Source organism: Theropithecus gelada, chromosome 5 (assembly GCF_003255815.1).
Source record: "Theropithecus gelada isolate Dixy chromosome 5, Tgel_1.0, whole genome shotgun sequence".
NCBI classification, from domain to species: domain Eukaryota; kingdom Metazoa; phylum Chordata; class Mammalia; order Primates; family Cercopithecidae; genus Theropithecus; species Theropithecus gelada.
Genome location: NC_037672.1, coordinates 59,286,466 through 59,306,530, shown reverse-complemented (window position 1 = coordinate 59,306,530; position 20,065 = coordinate 59,286,466). Strand labels below are relative to the sequence as shown.

General features: G+C 44.6%; 1 protein-coding gene and 1 pseudogene across 2 annotated transcripts in view; both read right to left on the bottom strand.

Moving 5' to 3' along the window:
• Positions 1-916: 916 nt before the first annotated feature.
• LOC112624889 lies at positions 917-2,071 on the bottom strand (annotated as a pseudogene). The gene has a single exon (XR_003119486.1). The product of XR_003119486.1 is annotated as an uncharacterized LOC112624889 (transcript).
• Positions 2,072-2,283: 212 nt separating this feature from the next.
• The window catches only part of SCD5 (stearoyl-CoA desaturase 5), a 169,032-nt gene continuing 151,250 nt past the window's right edge, over positions 2,284-20,065 (bottom strand). The window contains exons 4-5 of the mRNA XM_025385973.1: positions 8,149-8,381; positions 2,284-3,039 (exon numbers count right to left, since the gene is read on the bottom strand). Of these exons, the coding sequence (XP_025241758.1) occupies positions 2,849-3,039; positions 8,149-8,381 (424 nt within the window). The 3' untranslated portion in view covers positions 2,284-2,848. The remainder of the gene's footprint in view (positions 3,040-8,148; positions 8,382-20,065) is intronic.

Genomic DNA, 20,065 nt, shown 5'->3' with positions numbered 1-20,065 from the left:
TTGTCCACTTCTTCCTCCAAATCATTCCAATCCGAGGTCATTCATGGGCTCTGCTGCAGAAAAAAAGATGGCACTCAGGTTCAGAGGGGGGAGGTTCTAGATTTATTTGGTCTAGCTGGGAAATACCCTCCTTTTGTGAAAAGATTCCAAATAGCTGTTCCAAATGTCATCTTTTTGACTAATTGACAAGTAAGTAAGTTTAGTACTTTTAGGAGTCAAAGACATACATTCCCAATGAAGGGCCATTTCACATCATGCTGATACAAACTTGCCTTGGAATATGACTACCCTCCACCTGCACTCTATACAAGGTCTTAGCAATGTGTGACTGGGATATGAAGCAGCTGAAAAATGCTATGGTCACATCCAAAGGGTCCTTACATGGTGAAATCTGGCCTGGTACCTGTCAATGGCTAGAATCCCACTCAACTGCAGACAGGTTAAGAAAGTTCTACCTGACAGCAGGGCCACAGCTGCTTTGGGGCAAAAGATGGGGAGAGACTTTGATGGTGCAGACGTGAGGTTGAGAGAGGCAGCAGTAGAGTGAAAACAGGAGTCCATCTCCCCCAGCTCTGGTAACTATTGGTGGGGCCTGGAGAGGGGAAGGCGTCCTTCACGCTCCTTTGGGTGACATATAGGAGTAGATTCCCATTTATCATCTATAAGCACTCCCAGTGGCTGCTGGTGAGTGAGAATCGGGGAACACCACCACTAGGAGTTCTACATTCCAAATAAAACTTGCTGGCTTCCCCTGGCTGTTGCCTAAGGCCAATAGGATAGGACAGGCCTGGTCTCAGGGGCTGTTGTTAGCCCAGAGCCCCAATCCCAATGCGAGTCATACAATCATCAGAACGCATCAAGCACTTGGAAAGAACACCCTCTAAACAGCATTGAAGTATCTGGACAAGAACACCAATGAATTCTTAATCATTTATTGTAAATCACTCACAGTTTACACATTATCAATGGCAAAATAACACTGTTAAACACCTGCTGGATGAAGAACTTCATTGTGACTATTTCCAATTGCCATCATATCTTTTTCCAAAATTTCACATGTAACTTTTAACTCCTACATCGTTTCTGAAAATACCTATCTTCAAAGTGCTCCAATACTAATACTATAAGCCCTTTCTTTTGCTCTAACATCTAACACAAAGGACACGCTGTCCCATTAATTTCACATGCTCTTTACAAAGCAACTTCACGCACAAAAGTTTTTAATCTAGAAGCTACATAATGATCACTTTATATTTTGCTACAAAATCAATAAAGGCTGCATGCAGATGAAACATTAGTAGACACGGAATTCTAGATAACTGTTGGTTCTTAAGATCTGATGGTCTGATGTGGAAAATTAATATGCTTATTTAGCAGAAGTAGCTAAAGTACATGCATCAGTGGCTGGGATCAATTAGAATATAAATTAGGTGTTTAAACATTTAAACGAGAGCTTAATTTGAGCTTAATTTGATGTCTGGCATGTCTGAGTTATACACCCTTAAGATGACAATGGCACACAGAACAAAATCAAACATCTAAACAGGCATGATTTATAAGGTGGGCTGGGCATAGGGCTCAGGACACAAAACGAGCTGGGCAGTGAACAAATCTCTCTTGAAGCAAAGACAGCAGAGCATTCACAAGTGGTAAACATGGCAAAAAAATATATACAAGAGCCATTTCCTGTATTCTCACTTTTTTTCAGTTTTTGATTCTCTTAAGCAAACAAAAAAAAAAAACCACACGCACACACACAATAATTACAAAACAGAAACATTCTTTAGTTACCACATAGACCCCCTTTCTGTCTTCTACCCTGCCTCTCTGCTCCTTCAGATGGTTGTTTAAAAGCAATGCTGGGTTAATTGGTAGAAAATAAAAGAAATGCTCTCCGGAACCACACTGAAAGAATATTACTTTCCTTCCTCCTGTCAGGGTTAGCATCATGTTTAAGCACATGACAATGTATATTTGACGTATTTTAGCTACAGCGATTAAATCACATGTCCACACTCTAATGTTAAACTATAGTAATATTGACTTATAAAGTTTTTTCGGCCAGGCGCGGTGGCTCACGCCTGTAATCCCAGCACTTTGGGAGGCCGAGGCGGGTGGATCACAAGGTCATGAGATCGAGACCATCCTGGCTAACACGGTGAAACCCCGTTTCTACTAAAAAAATACAAAAAATTAGCCGGGCGTGGTGGCGGGCGCCTGTAGTCCCAGCTACTTGGGAGGCTGAGGCAGGAGAATGGCGTGAACCCGGGAGGTGGAGCTTGCAGTGAGCGGAGATCCAGCCACTGCACTCCAGCTTAGGTGAGAGTGCGAGACTCCGTCTCAAAAAAAAAAAAAGGAAAAAGTTTTTCGGCCGGGCGCGGTGGCTCACGCCTGTAATCCTAGCACTTTGGGAGGCCGAGGCGGGTGGACTGCCTGAGGTCAGACTGGTCTCCAGTCTGGCCAACATGATGAAACCCCGTCTCTACTAAAAATACAAAAAAATTAGCTGGGCATGGTGGCAGGCTCCTGTAATCTCAGCTACTCTGGAGGCTGAGGCAGGGTAATTGCTTGAACCAGGGAGGTGGAGGCTGCAGTGAGCCGAGATCGCACCACTGCACTCCAGCCTGGGTGACACAGTGAGACTCTGTCTCAAAAAAAAAAAAAGTTTTTTCATTGATAATTGTATTTCAACATTATTTTGAGAGAAACAAAAAAATTCCCAAGCCACATAATTCCATTCCTTCCCCACCCTCTGCCCCTCCCACGATCCAATGTACAAGAGAACTATTGTAACCAAAGCCATGAACCGAGGGTGCAATGGCAGACATGTGGGATGGCTGTTCCAGGTTCAAGCACTGCTGTCTCCAGTCCTGGCCTTCCGGGCCTCGATCATCGGCTTGGTTGCCCGTTTGCGGTCAGTGGCCAGCCCCAGCCAGCACATGAGATCAATGAACCAGGTGGTTGGGTTAAAATTTAAGCCAAATTCACTCGCAGAGTAGTCAAAGGGAAAGGTGTGATGGTAATTATGGAAGCCTTCACCTGGAAGACAAAGCGGGCATTGAAATAATTCAGTCACCACCTCTCTGCATAGATTTTTTGCATCACCTATTTTTTCAGGGTTTACCATGTGCAGGACATGGTGTCAGGCTCGGTGAGGAGCAAAAGACTTGGTTACTGCCTCCAAAGGCATTGACTTAGTTAGCTAGACAAACAACATGAACAGAAAAAATAGCAATAAAGTTAGCACATCGCCACAAGATTAACTTTCCTGTGTGAACTGTAGACATGATGCTACGACCTCAGAGCTATCCTTCTTAAGGTAAATGCTAAATGGCTGATAACAGATCATCATTTTGATGTACAATTGTTTTTAAAAAATAGTCTCTGTGGGCTGGAGTGATTTAAAAATCCTTTTTTGGAAGAGCTTAGGAGAGAGAAATGAGAATCATTCAAATAGGTAACTAAATTAAATATCTTTAAGTATCTAGAATGTACTTATATATTATTCTACCCCTTCCAGTGGTCAGTGGGCAGCTTTTACCCTTTCGCTTTTTTTATGTAGCTTTTCTTTATTATTATTATTATTTATTTATTATACTTGAAGTTCTAGGGTACATGTGCACAACATGCAGGTTTGTTACATGTGTATACATGTGCCATGTTGGTGTGCTGCACCCATCAACTCATCATTTACATTAGGTGTATCTCCTAATGCTATCCCTCCCCACTCCCCCCACCCCATGACAGGCCCCGGTGTGTGATGTTCCCTACCCTGTGTCCAGGTGATCTCATTGTTCAGTTCCCACCTATGAGTGAGAACATGTGGTGTTTGGTTTTCTGTCCTTGTGATAGTTTGCTGAGAATGGTGGTTTCCAGCTTCATCTATGTTGCTACAAAGGACACAAACTCATCCTTTTTAATGGCTGCATAGTATTTCATGGTGTATATGTGCCACATTTTCTTAATCCAGTCTATCATTAATGGACATGTGGGTTCGTTCCAAGTCTTTGCTATTGTGAATAGTGCCGCAATAAACATACGTGTGCATGTGTCTTTATAGCAGCATGATTTATAATCCTTTGGGTATATACCTAGTAATGGGATGGCTGGGTCAAATGGTGTTTCTAGTTCTAGATCCTTGAGGAATCGCCACACTGTCTTCCACAATGGTTGAACTAGTTTTCAGTCCCACCAACAGTGTAAAAGTGTTCCTGTTTCTCCACATCCTCTCCAGCACCTGTTGTTTCCTGACTTTTTAATGATTGCCATTCTAACTGGTGTGAGATGGTATCTCATTGTGGTTTTGATTTGCATTACTCTCTCACTTCTTTTAAAAGATGTACTCATGAGAGCTCTCATGGCTTCTCTGATTTGATTTTTAAAATTTCTTTTACTTATTTTTTAATTGACAAATAAAATTTGTATATATTTATCATGTACAACATGGGGTTTTGAGATATGTATAAATTTTGGAATAGTTAAATTGAGCCAAGTGACATGTGCATTACCTCACATACTTATGTTTTTGTGGTAAGACCACTTAAAATCTACTCTCTCAGTGATTTTCAATAACACAACACATTGTTATTGACTGTAGTCACTATCGCCATGTTTTACAATAGACCTCTTGAACTTGTTCCTCTAGTCAGACTGTAAATGTGTACCCTTTGACCAATCTCTCTCAACAACCCCCCTGCCCCAGTCTCTGGTAACCACCATTCTACTCTACTTCTATGAGTTCAAATTTTTTAGATTCCACATAGAAGTGAGATTGTGCAGCGTTTGTCTTTCTGTGCTTGGCTGACTTCACTTAGCATAATGTTCTCCAGGTTCATTCAAGTTGTTGCAAATAACAGGATTCTCTCTTTTTTAAGGCTGAATAGTATTCCATGATGCATATGTGATACATTTTCTTTATCCATTCATCCATTGATGGACACTTAATTTGACTGTACATCTTGGCTACTGTGAATAATCCTGTTTAAACATGGGAGTGTAGATATCTCTTCAACATCCTGATTTCATTTCCTTTGGATATATACCCAGAAGTAGGACTGTTAGATCATATGGTAGCTCTATTTTTAATTTTTTGAGCAACCTCCATACTGTTTTCCATAATGGCTATACTAATTTACATCCTAACCAACAGTGTGCAAGGGTTCCCTTTTTTCACATCCTCATCAACACTTGTTGTATTTTATCCTGATAATAGTCATTCAAGTAAGTGTGAGGTAATATCTCATTGTGGCTTTAATTTGCATTTCGCTAATGAATTAGTTCATTTGATTTTCATAAACAGCTTTATTGAGATAAAATTCACTTACTGTATAATTCACCCTCTTGAAGTATACAATTTAATGGCTTTTAATATATTCACAGTTATGCATCCATCACCACAATGAATTTTACAACATTTTCATTACTCTCTAAAAAGACCCACATGCCTTAACCATCACCCCCAACCGCCTCCTACTCCCTCCCAGTACTGTTTTCTATCTGTGTAGATTTGCCTATTTTGGACATTTCATATAAATAAAATCATACAATATGTAGTCCTTTGTGACTAGCTTCTGTCACTTAAAAAATGTTTTCAAGGTTCATTCATGTTGTATCAAGTATCAGCTCTTCATTCTTTTTATTGCCAAACAGTATTTCATTATATGGATGTACAACATCGTGCATATCCATTCATCAGTGATGGACATTTGAGTTGTTTCCACTTTCAGCTATTATGGATAATGTTGCTATGAACATTCATATACAAGTTTTTGTGTGGACATATGTTTTCATTTCTCTTTGGTATAAATGTAGGAGTAGAGTTGCTGGATCATACAGTAACTATTCTTAACTGTTTGAGAAACTGTCAGACTCTTCTCTTACTTCTTAAGTGGCTACTAGTCATCATATAGTTCTCCTATTGACCCTGTTTGGAAGATTTTGTTCTATAATGAGTACCTCAAGATGGATCCATGCGTGGTCTGCAATTTTCTTTTAAATTTAGGACATCCCTACCCTGCACACCACCTCGCCGCCTCATCATTTTTAGTGTTTTTCCTGGATTAAAGAGCAGTATGGAAAAGTTTCTTCACCCTATTTTCAGAAATAGGCACTATGATGTATTCCCCACTCTACTGCACAGTTGGGTATGGCAAGAGCTTTCTAAGGACTCTTGGGAGGCAAACTGTCTGGGAGTCCAGTGTTGACCTGGATAGACTTATAACCAATGCCCAGCTCCTTTGGGCTCCTGTCATGGCCACATTGCTTGAGTCTCCCGGCTCACCCATCCCTACATGGTGACGGTCCATCTTGTCCCCATTTCTGTCTACTCACAGAATCAACACTGCCCACAGCTCCCTGCATTACAGTCCTTTCAGAAGATGCAGGGCAAGAGGAGGGGAAAGCTATAGAAAGGATCGGGGCACCGCTCCTCCTGTTTTCCAAGGTCCTTTCTCCTTGCTTATGCAGTTATTCCCTGGCTAAATGTAGTGTTTGCTCCACCATCTATTGCTGCCATCAGTGCAAGTTGACAAGAACTTTGGGATCCCTGGGGTCTGAAAAACAGATGGCCCTAATGAAGTGATGCAGCAGCTCATCACCGAGTGACACAGAGACCATTTCTACTGAACAGTAGGAACTTTCCTGTGTTTGATCTCTGTGCTCAAGGCTCAGCTTACCAACAAGTCTGAGTTGCTTCTATAAAGGTAGAGCTAATATTTCTTAATCACCTGTCATGTGCCAGGCACAGTGCTAAGTGCTTTAACAGGTATTAACTCCTTCTAGCCTGAGGTCTCTGAAGTAACTGCTATGATTATTCCTGCTATGATTAAAACGAGGACATAAATGCACAGAAGGGACAAGTAAGTGCCTAAGAACACATGACTGGCAATAAAAACAACATCACGGGCTGGGCGCGGTGGCTCACACCTGTAATCCCAGCACTTTGGGAGGCCGAGGCGGGCAGATTACGAGGTCAGGAGATCGAGACCATCCTGGCTAACACGGTGAAACCCTGTCTCTACTAAAAAACACCAAAAAATTAGCCGGGCGTGGTGGCGGGCACCTGTAGTCCCAGCTACTTGGGAGGCTGAGGCAGGAGAATGGCGTGAACCGGGGAGGCGGAGCTTGCAGTGAGCTGAGATTGTGCCACTGCACTCCAGCCTGGGCGACAGAGCAAGACTCCATTTCAAAAAAAAAAAAAAAAAAAAAAGTAACATCATGAAGGCTTGTTTCATACAAGCACTGGCAGGAACACTCTGTATCTCTGTATCGACTCATCTAGCCCTCTAATGACCCCAGGAGGAGGTAAGTGCTAATATTACCCCCACTTTACAGATGGGGACGCAAAAGGTAGAAGAACAGGTGACTTGCCCAGAGAGTAAGTGGAGGAAACAGGACTCAACCAAAGTCACTGACTCCAGAGGCCTCGCTCGTAACTGTTTTATGGTCCTGTGAAATGCCAAGTCTCATTCCTTCCCACGTCTTTGCTTGAAGGCCTTTTTTCTTAAGCTCTGCCAAATGATTGGACAGCTGAGGCCAGAATGGTCAGGGCAATTTGAGAGAAGAGTCAACTGCTGCTTCTCCTTTAGAACATTTCCATGGTCATGATGAATAACTAGTAGTTACTGATTACCTGCTACATGCCAGGCACTGTACTAAGCGGTTTACATATTCCTATGAAGCATTGCTAGTCCCATTTCACAGATAGGACAACTGTAAATCAGAGAGATCATATGACTTGTCCAAGAGTCAAGATCCTAAAGCCAAAGCTTCTCTGGCAGGCCAAGGAGGGCGGATTACTTGGGGGTCAGGAGTTCGAGACCATCCTGGCCAACATAGTGAAACCCCGTCTCTACTAAAAAAAAAAAAATTAGCCAGGGATAGTGGTGGATGCCTGTAATCCCAGCTCCTCAGGAGGCTGGGGCAGGAGAATTGCTTGAACCCAGGAAGCAGAGGCTGCAGTCAGCCGAGATTGTACCACTGCATTCCAGTCTGGGCAACAGAGTGAGACTCCGTTTCGGAAAAAAATAAAAGCTCAAGTTCACTGAACTCCACTCCACTGGTTCTCTTTACTGATTCCACAAAACTACTGAGAGGCCAAGAAAACCTGGGCCACCATTCTCCCCACTGGCCCTCACCACCCCTACTTACCAATGGCACCCAGAGCGACGAGTGGGTTCTGCCGAGGGCTGATGTGCTTGTCATAGGGCCGGTTTCCATACATGTGGGCGGCGCTGTTGACTAGCCAGGCGACATTGAGTGAGATGGTATAGCGGAGAATAGAGGCCAAGAAGTAGGAATTCCACAGGCTCTCTCCCCAGATGTACCAGGGCACCAGCGTGGGGACCGCAAAGCACATGAGCACCACGGAGATCTTATAGTACCTACAGGGCAAGACACTGTATCACCACGAGGACCCGCTGATGGGACAGAGGATGGGCTGGGCAAGTCACAGAGAAAGTCAGAAAAAAGCCCAAGGAGGGAAGTGTGCCAGTCAGCTCCTTCAACACTTTCTATATACGGAAGCCTGTTGTGTGGGGCTCACAGGACTCATATACCTGCAAGGGCTAAGCAGGTGACACAAATTTGAGAGTTGGGACAGGTAGAATGCTATAGGAAGTGGTAGGCCCTGTGGCATACCTCAGAAGAATTTCAGTATAATCAACACTGTGCTGGCCAAACCCATGTATCTTAGAGCGACATTTATCCCACAGGCACCAGTTCGGATAGCACCTAGAGATTTCTTTCATCAATCAACCTGATATTCAGGTTTTCTCAGGTAATTTTGAGAAACATTTAATGCTTCTTAAATAATATTAGGTACATAATTCTGTACTAACTCACCTTGGTAAAAAGGTAGACAATCTTCCACCCCAAAAAAGTTCTCTGTCCATCAGAGATATACATTCCAAACCAGCAAAAATACCCCCCAAAAAAACCAAAAAAACAAACAACAACAAAAAAATAAATATAGAAACAGGCGTGGCCACATAGAAAGTAATCATTAAGAAGCAAACCACCCATAGTTTGAGTTCTGGACCTATGCATCCAGCAAACATTTACTGAGTACCTGCTATGTGCCAGACCCTGAGTGTTACTGATTCATGAGCTAAGTGCCGGCGATACAAAGACAAGTTAGGTGCAGCCCCCACCTCAGGCTTCAGCCAAGTGGAGTCACTGCTCACCGCCCTCTTACCATGCAGGATTGCCTCTATGCAGGGGCAGGAGAAGGGCTGGAACATGAAAGTATCTGAAGCTACCTGTTCACAGCGTGTTCCTCCTCGGCCTCCAGCAGCCTAATCAAGCTTCTGGAAGGCCTCTGTTAAGATGCATATGTATCTTAGGCATCTTAACAGATGTGCGGCACAGTGTGAGGGCATGAAATTTGGTAGGTGGAAGACTCTGACTTGAGTCCAGATCTGATGATGTATGTTGAACATGCCTTTTTTTTTTTTTTTCTTTCTTCTATTGTATGGTTCTTTTAAAAATTTTTTATTTTAAGTTCCAGGACACATGTGCAGGACGTGCAGGTTTGTTACATAGGGAAACGTGTGCCATGCTGGTTTGCTGCACCTATCAACCCATCGCCTATTTATCCTGATGCTTTGCCCTCCCTGCCCCACCAACAGGCCCCAGTGTGTGTTGTTCCCCTTCCTGTGTCCACGTGTTCTCATTGTTCAGCTCCCACTTATTAGTGAGAACATGCGGTGTTTGGTTTTCTGTTCCTGTGTTAATTTGCTGAGGATAATGGCTTCTAGCTCCATCCATGTCCCCGCAAAGGACATGATCTTGTTCCCTTTTATGGCTGCATAGTATTCCATGGTGTTTAGAACATGCCTCTTTTTATTCTTTCACTCTTCTCCTATGCACAATTAGATGCCCTGCCCCCTGCCCTGCCCCCCCCCCCCCCCCCCAAAAAAAAAAAAAAAAAAAAAAAAAGCAGACCACGAGGCAATGGCCTGTGTCTGGGCAGTTTACTCTGGGATGTGAGCTCCATTGACAGGCATGGATGGGCAAATGGGCTCAAGGAAATGGGGAATAGGGGAGGGTGGTGACTGCATGCATTACTGGAGTGGCTACTGCTGGGGCAACTGAACTTGGATTTTGATGGGACACAATAGACCTCTAGATTATCCTCTCAGGGAATAAAAGAAGGGACTGTTTTTCCATTGGCTCCAATACTTCCTTGGCATCAAAGGGTGCCACATGGGATATTAGCTCCCTCACACTTCCAGGTTTGCTTGAGTCAGAACAGACAAGTGGGCTCTGCAGACATCTCAGGCAGGAAGTAAGAGAAGCCGCACAGCTCAGCAAGGTGCTGTTACACCCGTGCCAGCAGGTGGCTGAACAAACAGCTGGAGTGAAAAGCTGGGCGGAGAATATGAGTGTCTTGAGACGTACCCAACACAGGTAGAAACTGTAGTACCGCAGGGTTGTTGTGAGGATCAAATACTAATAGCTAAGGCATACTATGTGCTTGCCATATGCTAGGGCAGTTCTGAGACCTTTATATGTATTGACTCATTTAATTCTAACAAACATTCTCTGAAGATGGGACTATTATCCCCATTTTACAGATAGGGAAATTGAGCAACAGAAAGGGGTAGCTGGCCCAAAGTCGCAAGACTCATAAGCAGTGGGACAGAAATTCAAATTCAGGCAGAGTCACTTCAGAGACCACCATGCTATTCTGCCTTGCAATTGAAATAACGTACTTCAATGTGCTTTGCAGACTGCTAGCTGTGCGTGTGTCAGCTCCCATCATGGTAAATATTTTTACTGGGCACCATATTAACCCATCAGCACCCATTTTCCAGTCACTGGGATACAGGATGGCTGCATTTTAGTGGATAGTGGGTGCCTAAGGAAGTCAAATGAGGGGTTGTGTTTGGAGGGGCAAAGACCAAAGACAACTAAGGGACTCGGCGCCTTAGAGGTGGCTTTCTAGAGTCATGGGCAGAAGGCTCTTAGGGAGTTCTCTCCAGATGATCTGTGAGTAAGGGAGGAAGGCAGCACTGGGCGGAGGGAGGTCACCCACAGTGAGTTTCAGCGGATCCGATGGGGCGTTCTGGGCCAGATGATCTTAAGACCTGTATGAAATTGAAAGGTATTATCCTTGCATCATCTGGGCATCGGCCTCAGGGAGCCCCTGGGAGGGCAAATGTTTGGGCGAGGCAGCTGTCTGTGGCCAAGGGCAATTTCCAGAAAGGACCACAGCCAAGACCTGGGAGCATTATCGAAGAGGATGTCTGTGTGGAGTGCACAGGCCCTGCACAGGCCAAGGACCTGGGAGCTGGTGGTGAGCATGTAAGGAGGAAGGGGCTACGGAGGGAACATGGAAGAGGTACCCAGAGACTTGGCTCTGTTACTTCTTGTTCGCACCTCTGAGGAGGAAAGAAAGCAACTGAACAATGGCAACAGAAGCCATCTTGCAACTCCAGCAGCTTCCTCTCCTTCCTCCGCTCTCTGGATTACAAGCCAGGCCTTTCAAGGGAGCCTCTCCCAGTCCTGCTCTGAGCCATTGTCCCCACTCCCATCTTGCTTCTGAAAGAAGAGGGAGAGAAACAGGTGTGGAGGGCTTGCTCTCTGCCGGGCCCTGGGCACTTCTCTCTCTGAATGTTTGCAGCAGGTTTGGAGTAGACACCCTCGAGTAATGAAGGCCCTAGGCGGAGGGAGGTGCCGTGGCCTCCCAGGGAGAGACCGAGGCCCTGCTCTGGCTCCTGCTGTCTGACCCCAGTCCTGTGGAACTGGCCTTCTCTAGTCTGACCCCAGCCTGTAGCACCCAGCTTCCACTCAGACCCTGCCCCTGCCTCCTCCCTCTGAACTGTTTGAAGAGCCTCCTGCCTGCCTTGGCTCTGCTTCTAGAAGCTCTACCCTGCCAAGCGGGTGGGTCCCTGTGAACAGAGAGTAATAGCAATGTGATTTCCCAAGGGTAAGGAGGAAAAAGGCCCGGGCTTCCCCAACTAGAACTCCCATGGTCCAGGCACATTTCCTCTTCCTCAAAAAAGACATTCTTAAAAAAAAAATAATAATCCCTGTCCTCATTCCAATGATGCTGCAGAGATCTACTTCTAGAGTTGTTCCCTGATTGTCCTCCCTGTAATCGGCTAGGATTCCTCTTTGTATGTTCAGTAGAATGGATGAAAGAAGGAATTTTTAGGGGGCACAGTAAGTCTGTGTAGGATAGCCAGTGAGATGGGTCTTGATGCTGAAAACGGTCTAAAAATCCTCCCTGACCATCTCAAGCTGACTTAGCAAATCCTTCCTGAGTAGGGAGTACCCCTTCCTCCTGTGCACTTTTAGCCTCCAGCAGCTGGTCTCCTTTTAATAACAGTCACTGGCCTTTGTGCTTCAGAAGAAGTGCTGAGATGGCTCCCCAGCTTCCTCATCTAGTAACACTCAAACCTGAATGGTCTCGCCAAGGGGCCACAGAGCAACTCCACAGCGCCCTCTTTTAGATTTCCTTTCTTCATCTGGTGCTAGGGAGGAGGGCTGGAGAGGAGTCATTGATGCTGCCCTGTCTTTTTGCTAAATGGGTTTTTTGTTATTGTTGAAAAGCATCACAGAACATTTAACTACACAATGCCTTCTAGCTGTGTGACCTTGAATGAATTATTTAATCGCACTGAGCCTCAGGTTTCTCTTCTATAAAATGCTGTACTAATAAATGTATTGGGTGCTTACTACACGCCAGGTACTGCCCTAGAACTGAGACAGAAGGTGAACAAGGCCGGGCGTGGTGGCTTATGTCTGTAATTCCAGGTACTGGGGAGGCTGAGGCAGGAGAATTGCTTGAACCCAGGAGGCAGAGGTTGCAGTGAGCCAAGATCACGCCATTGCACTCCAGCCCAGGCGAAGAAGCGAAACTCCACGTCAAAAAAAAAAAAAAAAGAAGGTGAATAAAACAGACAATCCCCGGCTTTGTGGAGCAGGGGTATACTGGCAGAGATCTCTATATCTGGTATATTCTGGCAGGGAACACAGACAATGAACAATATAAGTAAGCAAATTGTAACGCACATTAGTGGTAAATACCAGGAAGAAAAAAACAAAGCAGAGAAGGAGAATATGACATATTAAGGGCAGGCACTGAAATTTTAAATAGTGTGTCTATGGGAGGGCTTGTCGACACTATGGTTTTTGACTAAAGGCTTGAGGAAGTGAGAAGTTAGCCATCTGGCTAATTGGGGGCAGGGTACCCACAAATAGCAAGGCCCTGAAGTCATGCAGACTGGGGCTGCATGAGACTTGGAGCTGGAGCAAATGAACAAGAGGGAGGGCTGTAGGAGATAAAGTAGGAATGATGGGGGATCAAGTTTGGAGGGCCTTGTAGGAGGCTGTCACATGATCCAGGTTAAAGAATATGGTGGCCTGAACCTGGATAGTCATGGAGGTGGTAAGAAATGGTCAGAATCTGGGTATATTTCTAAAGTAGAGTGGTAGGACTTGTTAACAGACTCCATGTTAGAGAGAAAGAGTGGAGTCAAGGATGACACCAAGGATGAAGATGCCCTAAGCCTATGTAGGGGAGAACAGAGGAGGAGCTGGTTTGGAGTGGCATATGAAGAGCTCCGTCTTGGACACGGTAAGCGGGAGATGCCCAATGTACTTCCAAATGGGGCTGCCAGGTAGGGGATATCAACATATAGGTCTGGAGTCGAGATGTGCCCTAGAGAGAGGTGGGGATGGGAGTAGAAGTTTGCAACTCATCAGCATATTTATGATGTCGCTCACATACATTTTTTAATGAGTTCCATAACGGCCCTATGACGTAGTTTTTATAACCTCTTTTGCAGGAACTGTGCAGAGGTCCAGAGAGATCATGGGCCTTCCCCACAGCCACACCGGATGTATAGAGCATGGGAAGGTTTCAAACTCAATTCTTAAACCCTGAATGTCTGCTGCCTCTGGTATAACCTGCTGCTCACTCAGCCAACCAAGAACATGGCACAGAGAGTGGGAAACTTACCAGAGATAAATGCAGCTAGAGTGTTGAACATAGACCTTGCCCCATGAGTTGCACATATTTGAGTAAAAATATTGTCCCCTCAAGGTTAGAAGTGGACACTGTGTACACTCTAGATAGACTGAGCTTCTTCCTGTTCTTAAACTGGACCACACGCTGCCCTGTGTCTATGACACTCTTCCCCAGCCCTGGCTGACTTGCCTCTTCCAAGTATCAGTCTGAACATCACTTCCTCTCAGGGGTTTTCCTCAGTCCCCCTGGACCAGGCAAGGTGCACTGCACAGCGTTCCTGTAGCATGTTGTCCTTCTGCTGGCTTAATGGGCAGCCTAACTTGCTAGATCAGGGCTCGCAGCCCTGACTGCACATTAGAATCAATTGGGAACATTTAAAAGTGACTGATGCTGAGCACCCACTGCAGACCAAGTGAACCAGAATCTCTGGTCTGGGCATTTCTATTTTTAAAGCCACCCTGTTGCAAACATTGATGGTAGCTTCGCTTTATTCTTCCTCGTCCCATCCTTTCTTTCTTGCTGGAATGTCTGGATTTTCTTCAGGTATCTAACTGTCCTCCTTTAGGGGAATGTAGACCCTACCCAGGGCCCTGGTCCTGATTGGTTTAAAGCAATTTTGGTAATCTCCTTCACTTTGCAAATAATTAATTTAGGAGTGGGCATGTGACACAATAGAGGCCAATAAGACTCGAGGGAAAGGATGGCCGTACCTCATAAAAGGGAAGTAAATGTTAGCAAGGATGTAGAAATACTGGACTCCTCATGCACTGATGGAGGAATGTGAAGTGGCACAGCCACTGCAGGAAATGGTTTGATGGTTTCTCCAAAGGCTAAATATCAAGTTATCATATGACACAGGATTTTCACTCCCAGGTATGTATCCAAAAGAATAAAAAGCAGGGACACGAACAGATATCTGTATGCCCATGTTGGTAGCAACGTTATTCAGTGGATGAGTAGACAAACAATGTTGTACATATATACAATAGAACAGTAGTCAGCCATGAAGAGGAATGAGATTTTCATATATGCTGCAACATGGATAAGCCTTGAAAACATTAAGATTAGTAAAATAAACCAGACAAAAAGGACAAATACTGTATGCTTATACTTGAGGCACCTACAATAGGAAAATTCATAGAGGCAGAAAAGAGAATAGAAATTACCAGGAGCTGAGGGTAAAGAGAAAGTTATTATTTCATAAGAACAGAGTTTTTATTGGGAATGATGACAAAGTTTTGTGTATAGTGGTGATGGTTATACATTATCATTAGTGTACTTAATGCCACAGAATTTCACTCTTATGAATGGTTAAAATGATGAATTTTATGTTTTGTATATTTCACCACAATAAAGAAAGAGAAATACAAGGAAATATCTTCCTCAACAATAGAAAGAGCACAAGGGCAGAAATCATTTCTCTTTCCTGCAGTGACACCCAGTCCGGCAACAGCCATCTGTGACTATGAAAGGAAGAAGCCTGAGAAGCCAAGTTGCCTCTTCAGGCTGACAGAGCAGATGGATGGAGAGCTCCTTAGATAAGCTGGTGAGCCACGGAACTAACCAATCCTGGAGGTGCTTTATCCCTGATGTCTTACTTTGAGATGCAAGGAATGTCCTATTGTTGAAGCCAGTTGAGTCAAGATTTTCTGTAGAGTAGCTAAAAGCATCTTAGCACACCGTAGTGGACATTGTGATGTGCCACCCAGGTCGCCACTTAGGATTAAAGGACTTACTCTCACAGTAGCTGGCAGTGCCGCCTCTGGTGGACAGCTGCCTTGCCCGAGGTCATGCCCCTCCCCTAATGACTGCACATCGGTGACTGACCAGAGGAGCCCATTGTCCAGGCCTGGTCCCCACTGGGCTGACTAATGTCTACACTGAGACTGTTCAAAGCCCAGCTTCTTCCCTTTACCCATCTTGCTTTTGCCCCTTCTTCCACAGGTATTGATCCCAAGGACCTGCTCCAGTAAACTTTCTACAGTGTAATATCCATCTCAGAGCCAGTTTGTAGGGTAATCAGACCTATGACATGGATACACTGCTGGGCTGGCAGAATTCAGCAGAAAGGACAACTCCCCAAGGTCTCACAGAGAGAATCCCACATGGCAAGCACTCCTAAATATTTGTAGAATAACTAACTGAATGATATTTTGGTTAACAAATGAGGAGTCTTGGTTTCCCAAGAAAATAAAAACACTACAGTGATTTCAGTAAGGTAAGGAGTATGAGAGATACAATCCCAAGGTTTCCCAAAAACCACAACCATGTGATAACTGTGCAGACTGCTTTTAGGTTCTTCATAAGATGCTTGCCTCTTGGATTGGTGCCCATGTAGGATTGTGTACATAAAGCCAAGAACTTAATTAAAGACATTCTTGCTTATCAGGACCCAACTCCCAGGTAGCAACAGATTTCACTGTGAGGGTTTCTACCCCCAGTTTAAATGAACAATTTCTGAGCTTGAGCTTTTAGGTCATTCCCTGAGCTTCCAATTATGGTAAAATTTTGACAATATTTAAGATTAACAGCCACTTTAACAGGTTTGGTCTTGGTTTGGAATGTGAGCGACTTCCTCTCTGCCTACCTATGAACACTCAGACCCTGGGATAGGAGAAGGTGCCTAAACTCATCAAGACAGCAAAAGAGTGGCCAGGTGCCAGTGGCTCACACCTGTAATTCCAGCACTTTGGGAGGCCAAGGTGGAAGGATCACTTGAGGTCAGGAATTCAAGACCAGCCTGGCCAACATGGTGAAACCCCATGTCTACTAAAAATACAAAAACTAGCTGGGCGTGGAGGTGAACATCTGTAGTATCAGGTACTAGAGAGGCTGAGGCAGTAGGATCGCTTGCACTTGGGAGGTGGAGATTGCAGTGAGCCGATATCGCACCACTGCACTCCAGCCTGGGTGACAGAGTAAGACCCTGTCTCAAAAAAAAAAAAAAAAAAAAAAAAAAAAAGAGGGCAAAAGAAAGAGGAAGAACTAGAGGGAAGGGGTGGGATCAACCCAAGAATGACCCAAAAAATAGACTGGCTCTCCTCCACAGATTTGACACCATAGACCCAAATATTTGTCAAAAACACAAAGGCAAAAGCAGTCAAACTTACTTTACAGGTATTTTTAGAGCAGCTTTCTATAGCTTGAAGGTGACAACTGATAAGGACAGGTCCACAACGGATGCTGAAAGCCTTTCCACTGCCCACCCCTCCCCAATTCTCATTGCACCAAAACCACAATTGGGAAGACATTCCTCAGCATTTAGTTCTGGACAAGGAGTCCATTTTTACACAATCAAAAGGCATTGCACACAACAGCACCCCAATCCAAGTAAGCCTTGAACACAGAACACAAATCCAGATATGGGTGCTAACCTTTCAATTTCTTCAACTCCAATAAACTGGATCGATAAAGAGCACTGAAACACTAAGAATAGCCTTGAAACAAAAAATGTGTTTTGTAGAGAAGAAAGAATTTGGAATTTCTTTTTATTTCCCCAAATCTGAGTGTGATAAGCATCTTCAAACTCTCATTTTTCTTCGGATGAAAAAGGAATCACCGTTCTCTGTCTGCAAGCGTTTTCCTACTGCTTTGCTAACCCTAAACATAGCAATCCAGAGCTGGTGGTGTGTGAGATCTCGAGAGTGAAATCCATTAGGGCATGAAGCGGGGGAAACGACCTGCTGACTTCGAAGGGGGCCAGCCTAAGGAAATGTGAAAAGAAGCAAACACCACAATGGGTGAGAAAGAACTTACAGCCCCACAAATGCACCGTAATGATGAGCGATGAGCTGTCACTGGCATCTTGATTAAACATGTTTGGTTTTTTATTTCACGTAAAGCCTGGGCAGAAATTCATTTTCCCTACAATTTTTGCATCTTGTAGGGGACAAAGAAAAATCATGCGGATGCTTAGTAAACACTTATTTAGAGGACAAATGATATGCCTTGACAGTTTGCAAATGCATGGAACATTCTCTCCCCCTTCCTTTGTCTCCTCTGGCATTGCCCACAGGGAGGTGAAATATGCGATGCACGTGGATGAACATCTGAAAATGGAAGCCCATTTTGGGGGTAGCTCTACGGAATTTTGCCGAAAATCTTCCAAGCTATTTGAATTGTTTAAGTTGAAAATGGGTTTTGTCTCTCCTGTGTGCAGTGTCTTTAAGTGAAAGCACTTAGGACTGCTGTGCTTGAAGTATTCTCTGAAAGTTGTAATCGAACTACTCCAGAGCTGACTTTGACCCTGAATTAGTCTTGACATCTCCTCCCCTGTGCTACTCCATGATAAGCATTCTGTGGAAGAAAACCTTTTACTTGGATCATCCAGATGCATGGCCTGCATCTTCTGGATGCATCTCCTTCCCTGTGGAGGAAGCAGAGGGCAGACCACTGCTTCACAAAAGCATCTTCTTCGCAACCTTGAAATGCAGCAGAGAAAAGATATTTTTCTCTGGCTTCGGCATTTTTTTTTTTTTTTGGCCCCTTTTCAGATGGAGTCTTGCGCTGTCACCCAGGCTGGAGTGCAGTGGTGTAATCTCAGCTCATTGCAGCTTCTGCTTCCTGGGTTCAAGTGATTCTCCTGCCTCAGCCTCCCCATTAGCTGGAATTACGGGCATGCAACACCATGCCCAGTTAATTTTTTTGTATTTTTAGAAGAGACAGGGTTTCACCATGTTGGCCAGGTTGGTCTTGAACTCCTGGTCTTAAGTGATCCATCCATCTTGGCTTCCCAAAGTGCTAAGATTACAGGCATGAGCCACCACACCCAGCCATCTCTACTTTTTTTGGTAGGAAAATTTTAAAGGAATGACAGTGACACTAGATAGTAGTGCCTGTACACATGTGCATGTGTGCCTGTGTGTTCATGTATGTGTGCAGGTGTGCTCCCCTGATTGTTTTAGCCTACATATATGTAGATCTTTTGCTGAAAGGACAACAGACAGAGTACAATCCTCCACCCCATTCAAGGGAGCAAGTTTAATTCCAAAACTCTAACAACTATCAATAATAAGCTACACACCAGCAGCCAGTCAGCCTCCACTGGGGAAAAGAGCCAGTGGAGTTATTTTAGCCACCTTCACGATCAATATCAGCTGAGGTAGCTGAATGGATTAGGTGGGCTGACCAGTTTTCTTGTTGAGGGTAAAAATGAACAGGCTGATATAACACAGCGTCTTCGTTTCTCACGTAAAAGATATGACCCTTGTGCACAACAATGTGCTCTAAAGGTTACACGGGTTCCCTCCCTGTGTTCAAGCTGCATTGTCCTCCTCATGCTCTCTAGTCTTCAGAAATCAGCTCGAGATTGATTTTCTCCAGACCGCCTACCCTGATAGATCTCCTCTCAACTATGATTATCACATCATTTGATGTCCCTTCAGTACAACCGTGCTGTAAAAACTCAGGAAGATAATCATTTCACGCAGCTGAGTTTTCTTCCTAGTTGAAGATATACATGTTCGATTACCTGGACTTAAAGAAAAACTGTTCATATTGGGAATGATAGTAAGAGGAGAAGATAAATACAGAAACTGTATATGGAAATCATTACTCATTTTTTTTTTGCCTTCTTAATCAGAGATTATGAAACAAACTTGACCTTCCTTGATAGTGAGGAATGTCTTAACCTGGGTTCCCCAGACAGCAGGACTCGAGGCAAAAGCTTATGTGCTATTATTTTATAAACAAAGCTCAAGTCCAGGGCAAGAGTGTGGGAGGCAGGGGAGGCGGGGCAGCTAACAGGAGAGTGTGTTACTGCACTAGCCACTATCTGCTATCTCAGTCGGGCTGGACCATCTTCCAAGAGGCCATCTGAGCCACTGAACCTCAGGACATTCCCTTTGGGAGATGTTTGGGGGAAGAATGTCTCACCAGCTCCCGCCTTTCATCCCAGCCCCTCCACCACATGCAAACTTCTGGATTGCAAACCTGGAGGCTGAGAGGTGCCTCAGGCTCCAGCACCAACAGAGAAGTCCCAAGGCAGGAGGCCCACATGTGCAGGTGTGAAGAGGGTGTCTTGGGATGAACCTACCAAAGCCAGTTGGAGTGCACAGAGAGCTGCTCAGAGCAAATGGCCAAATGCCTTAG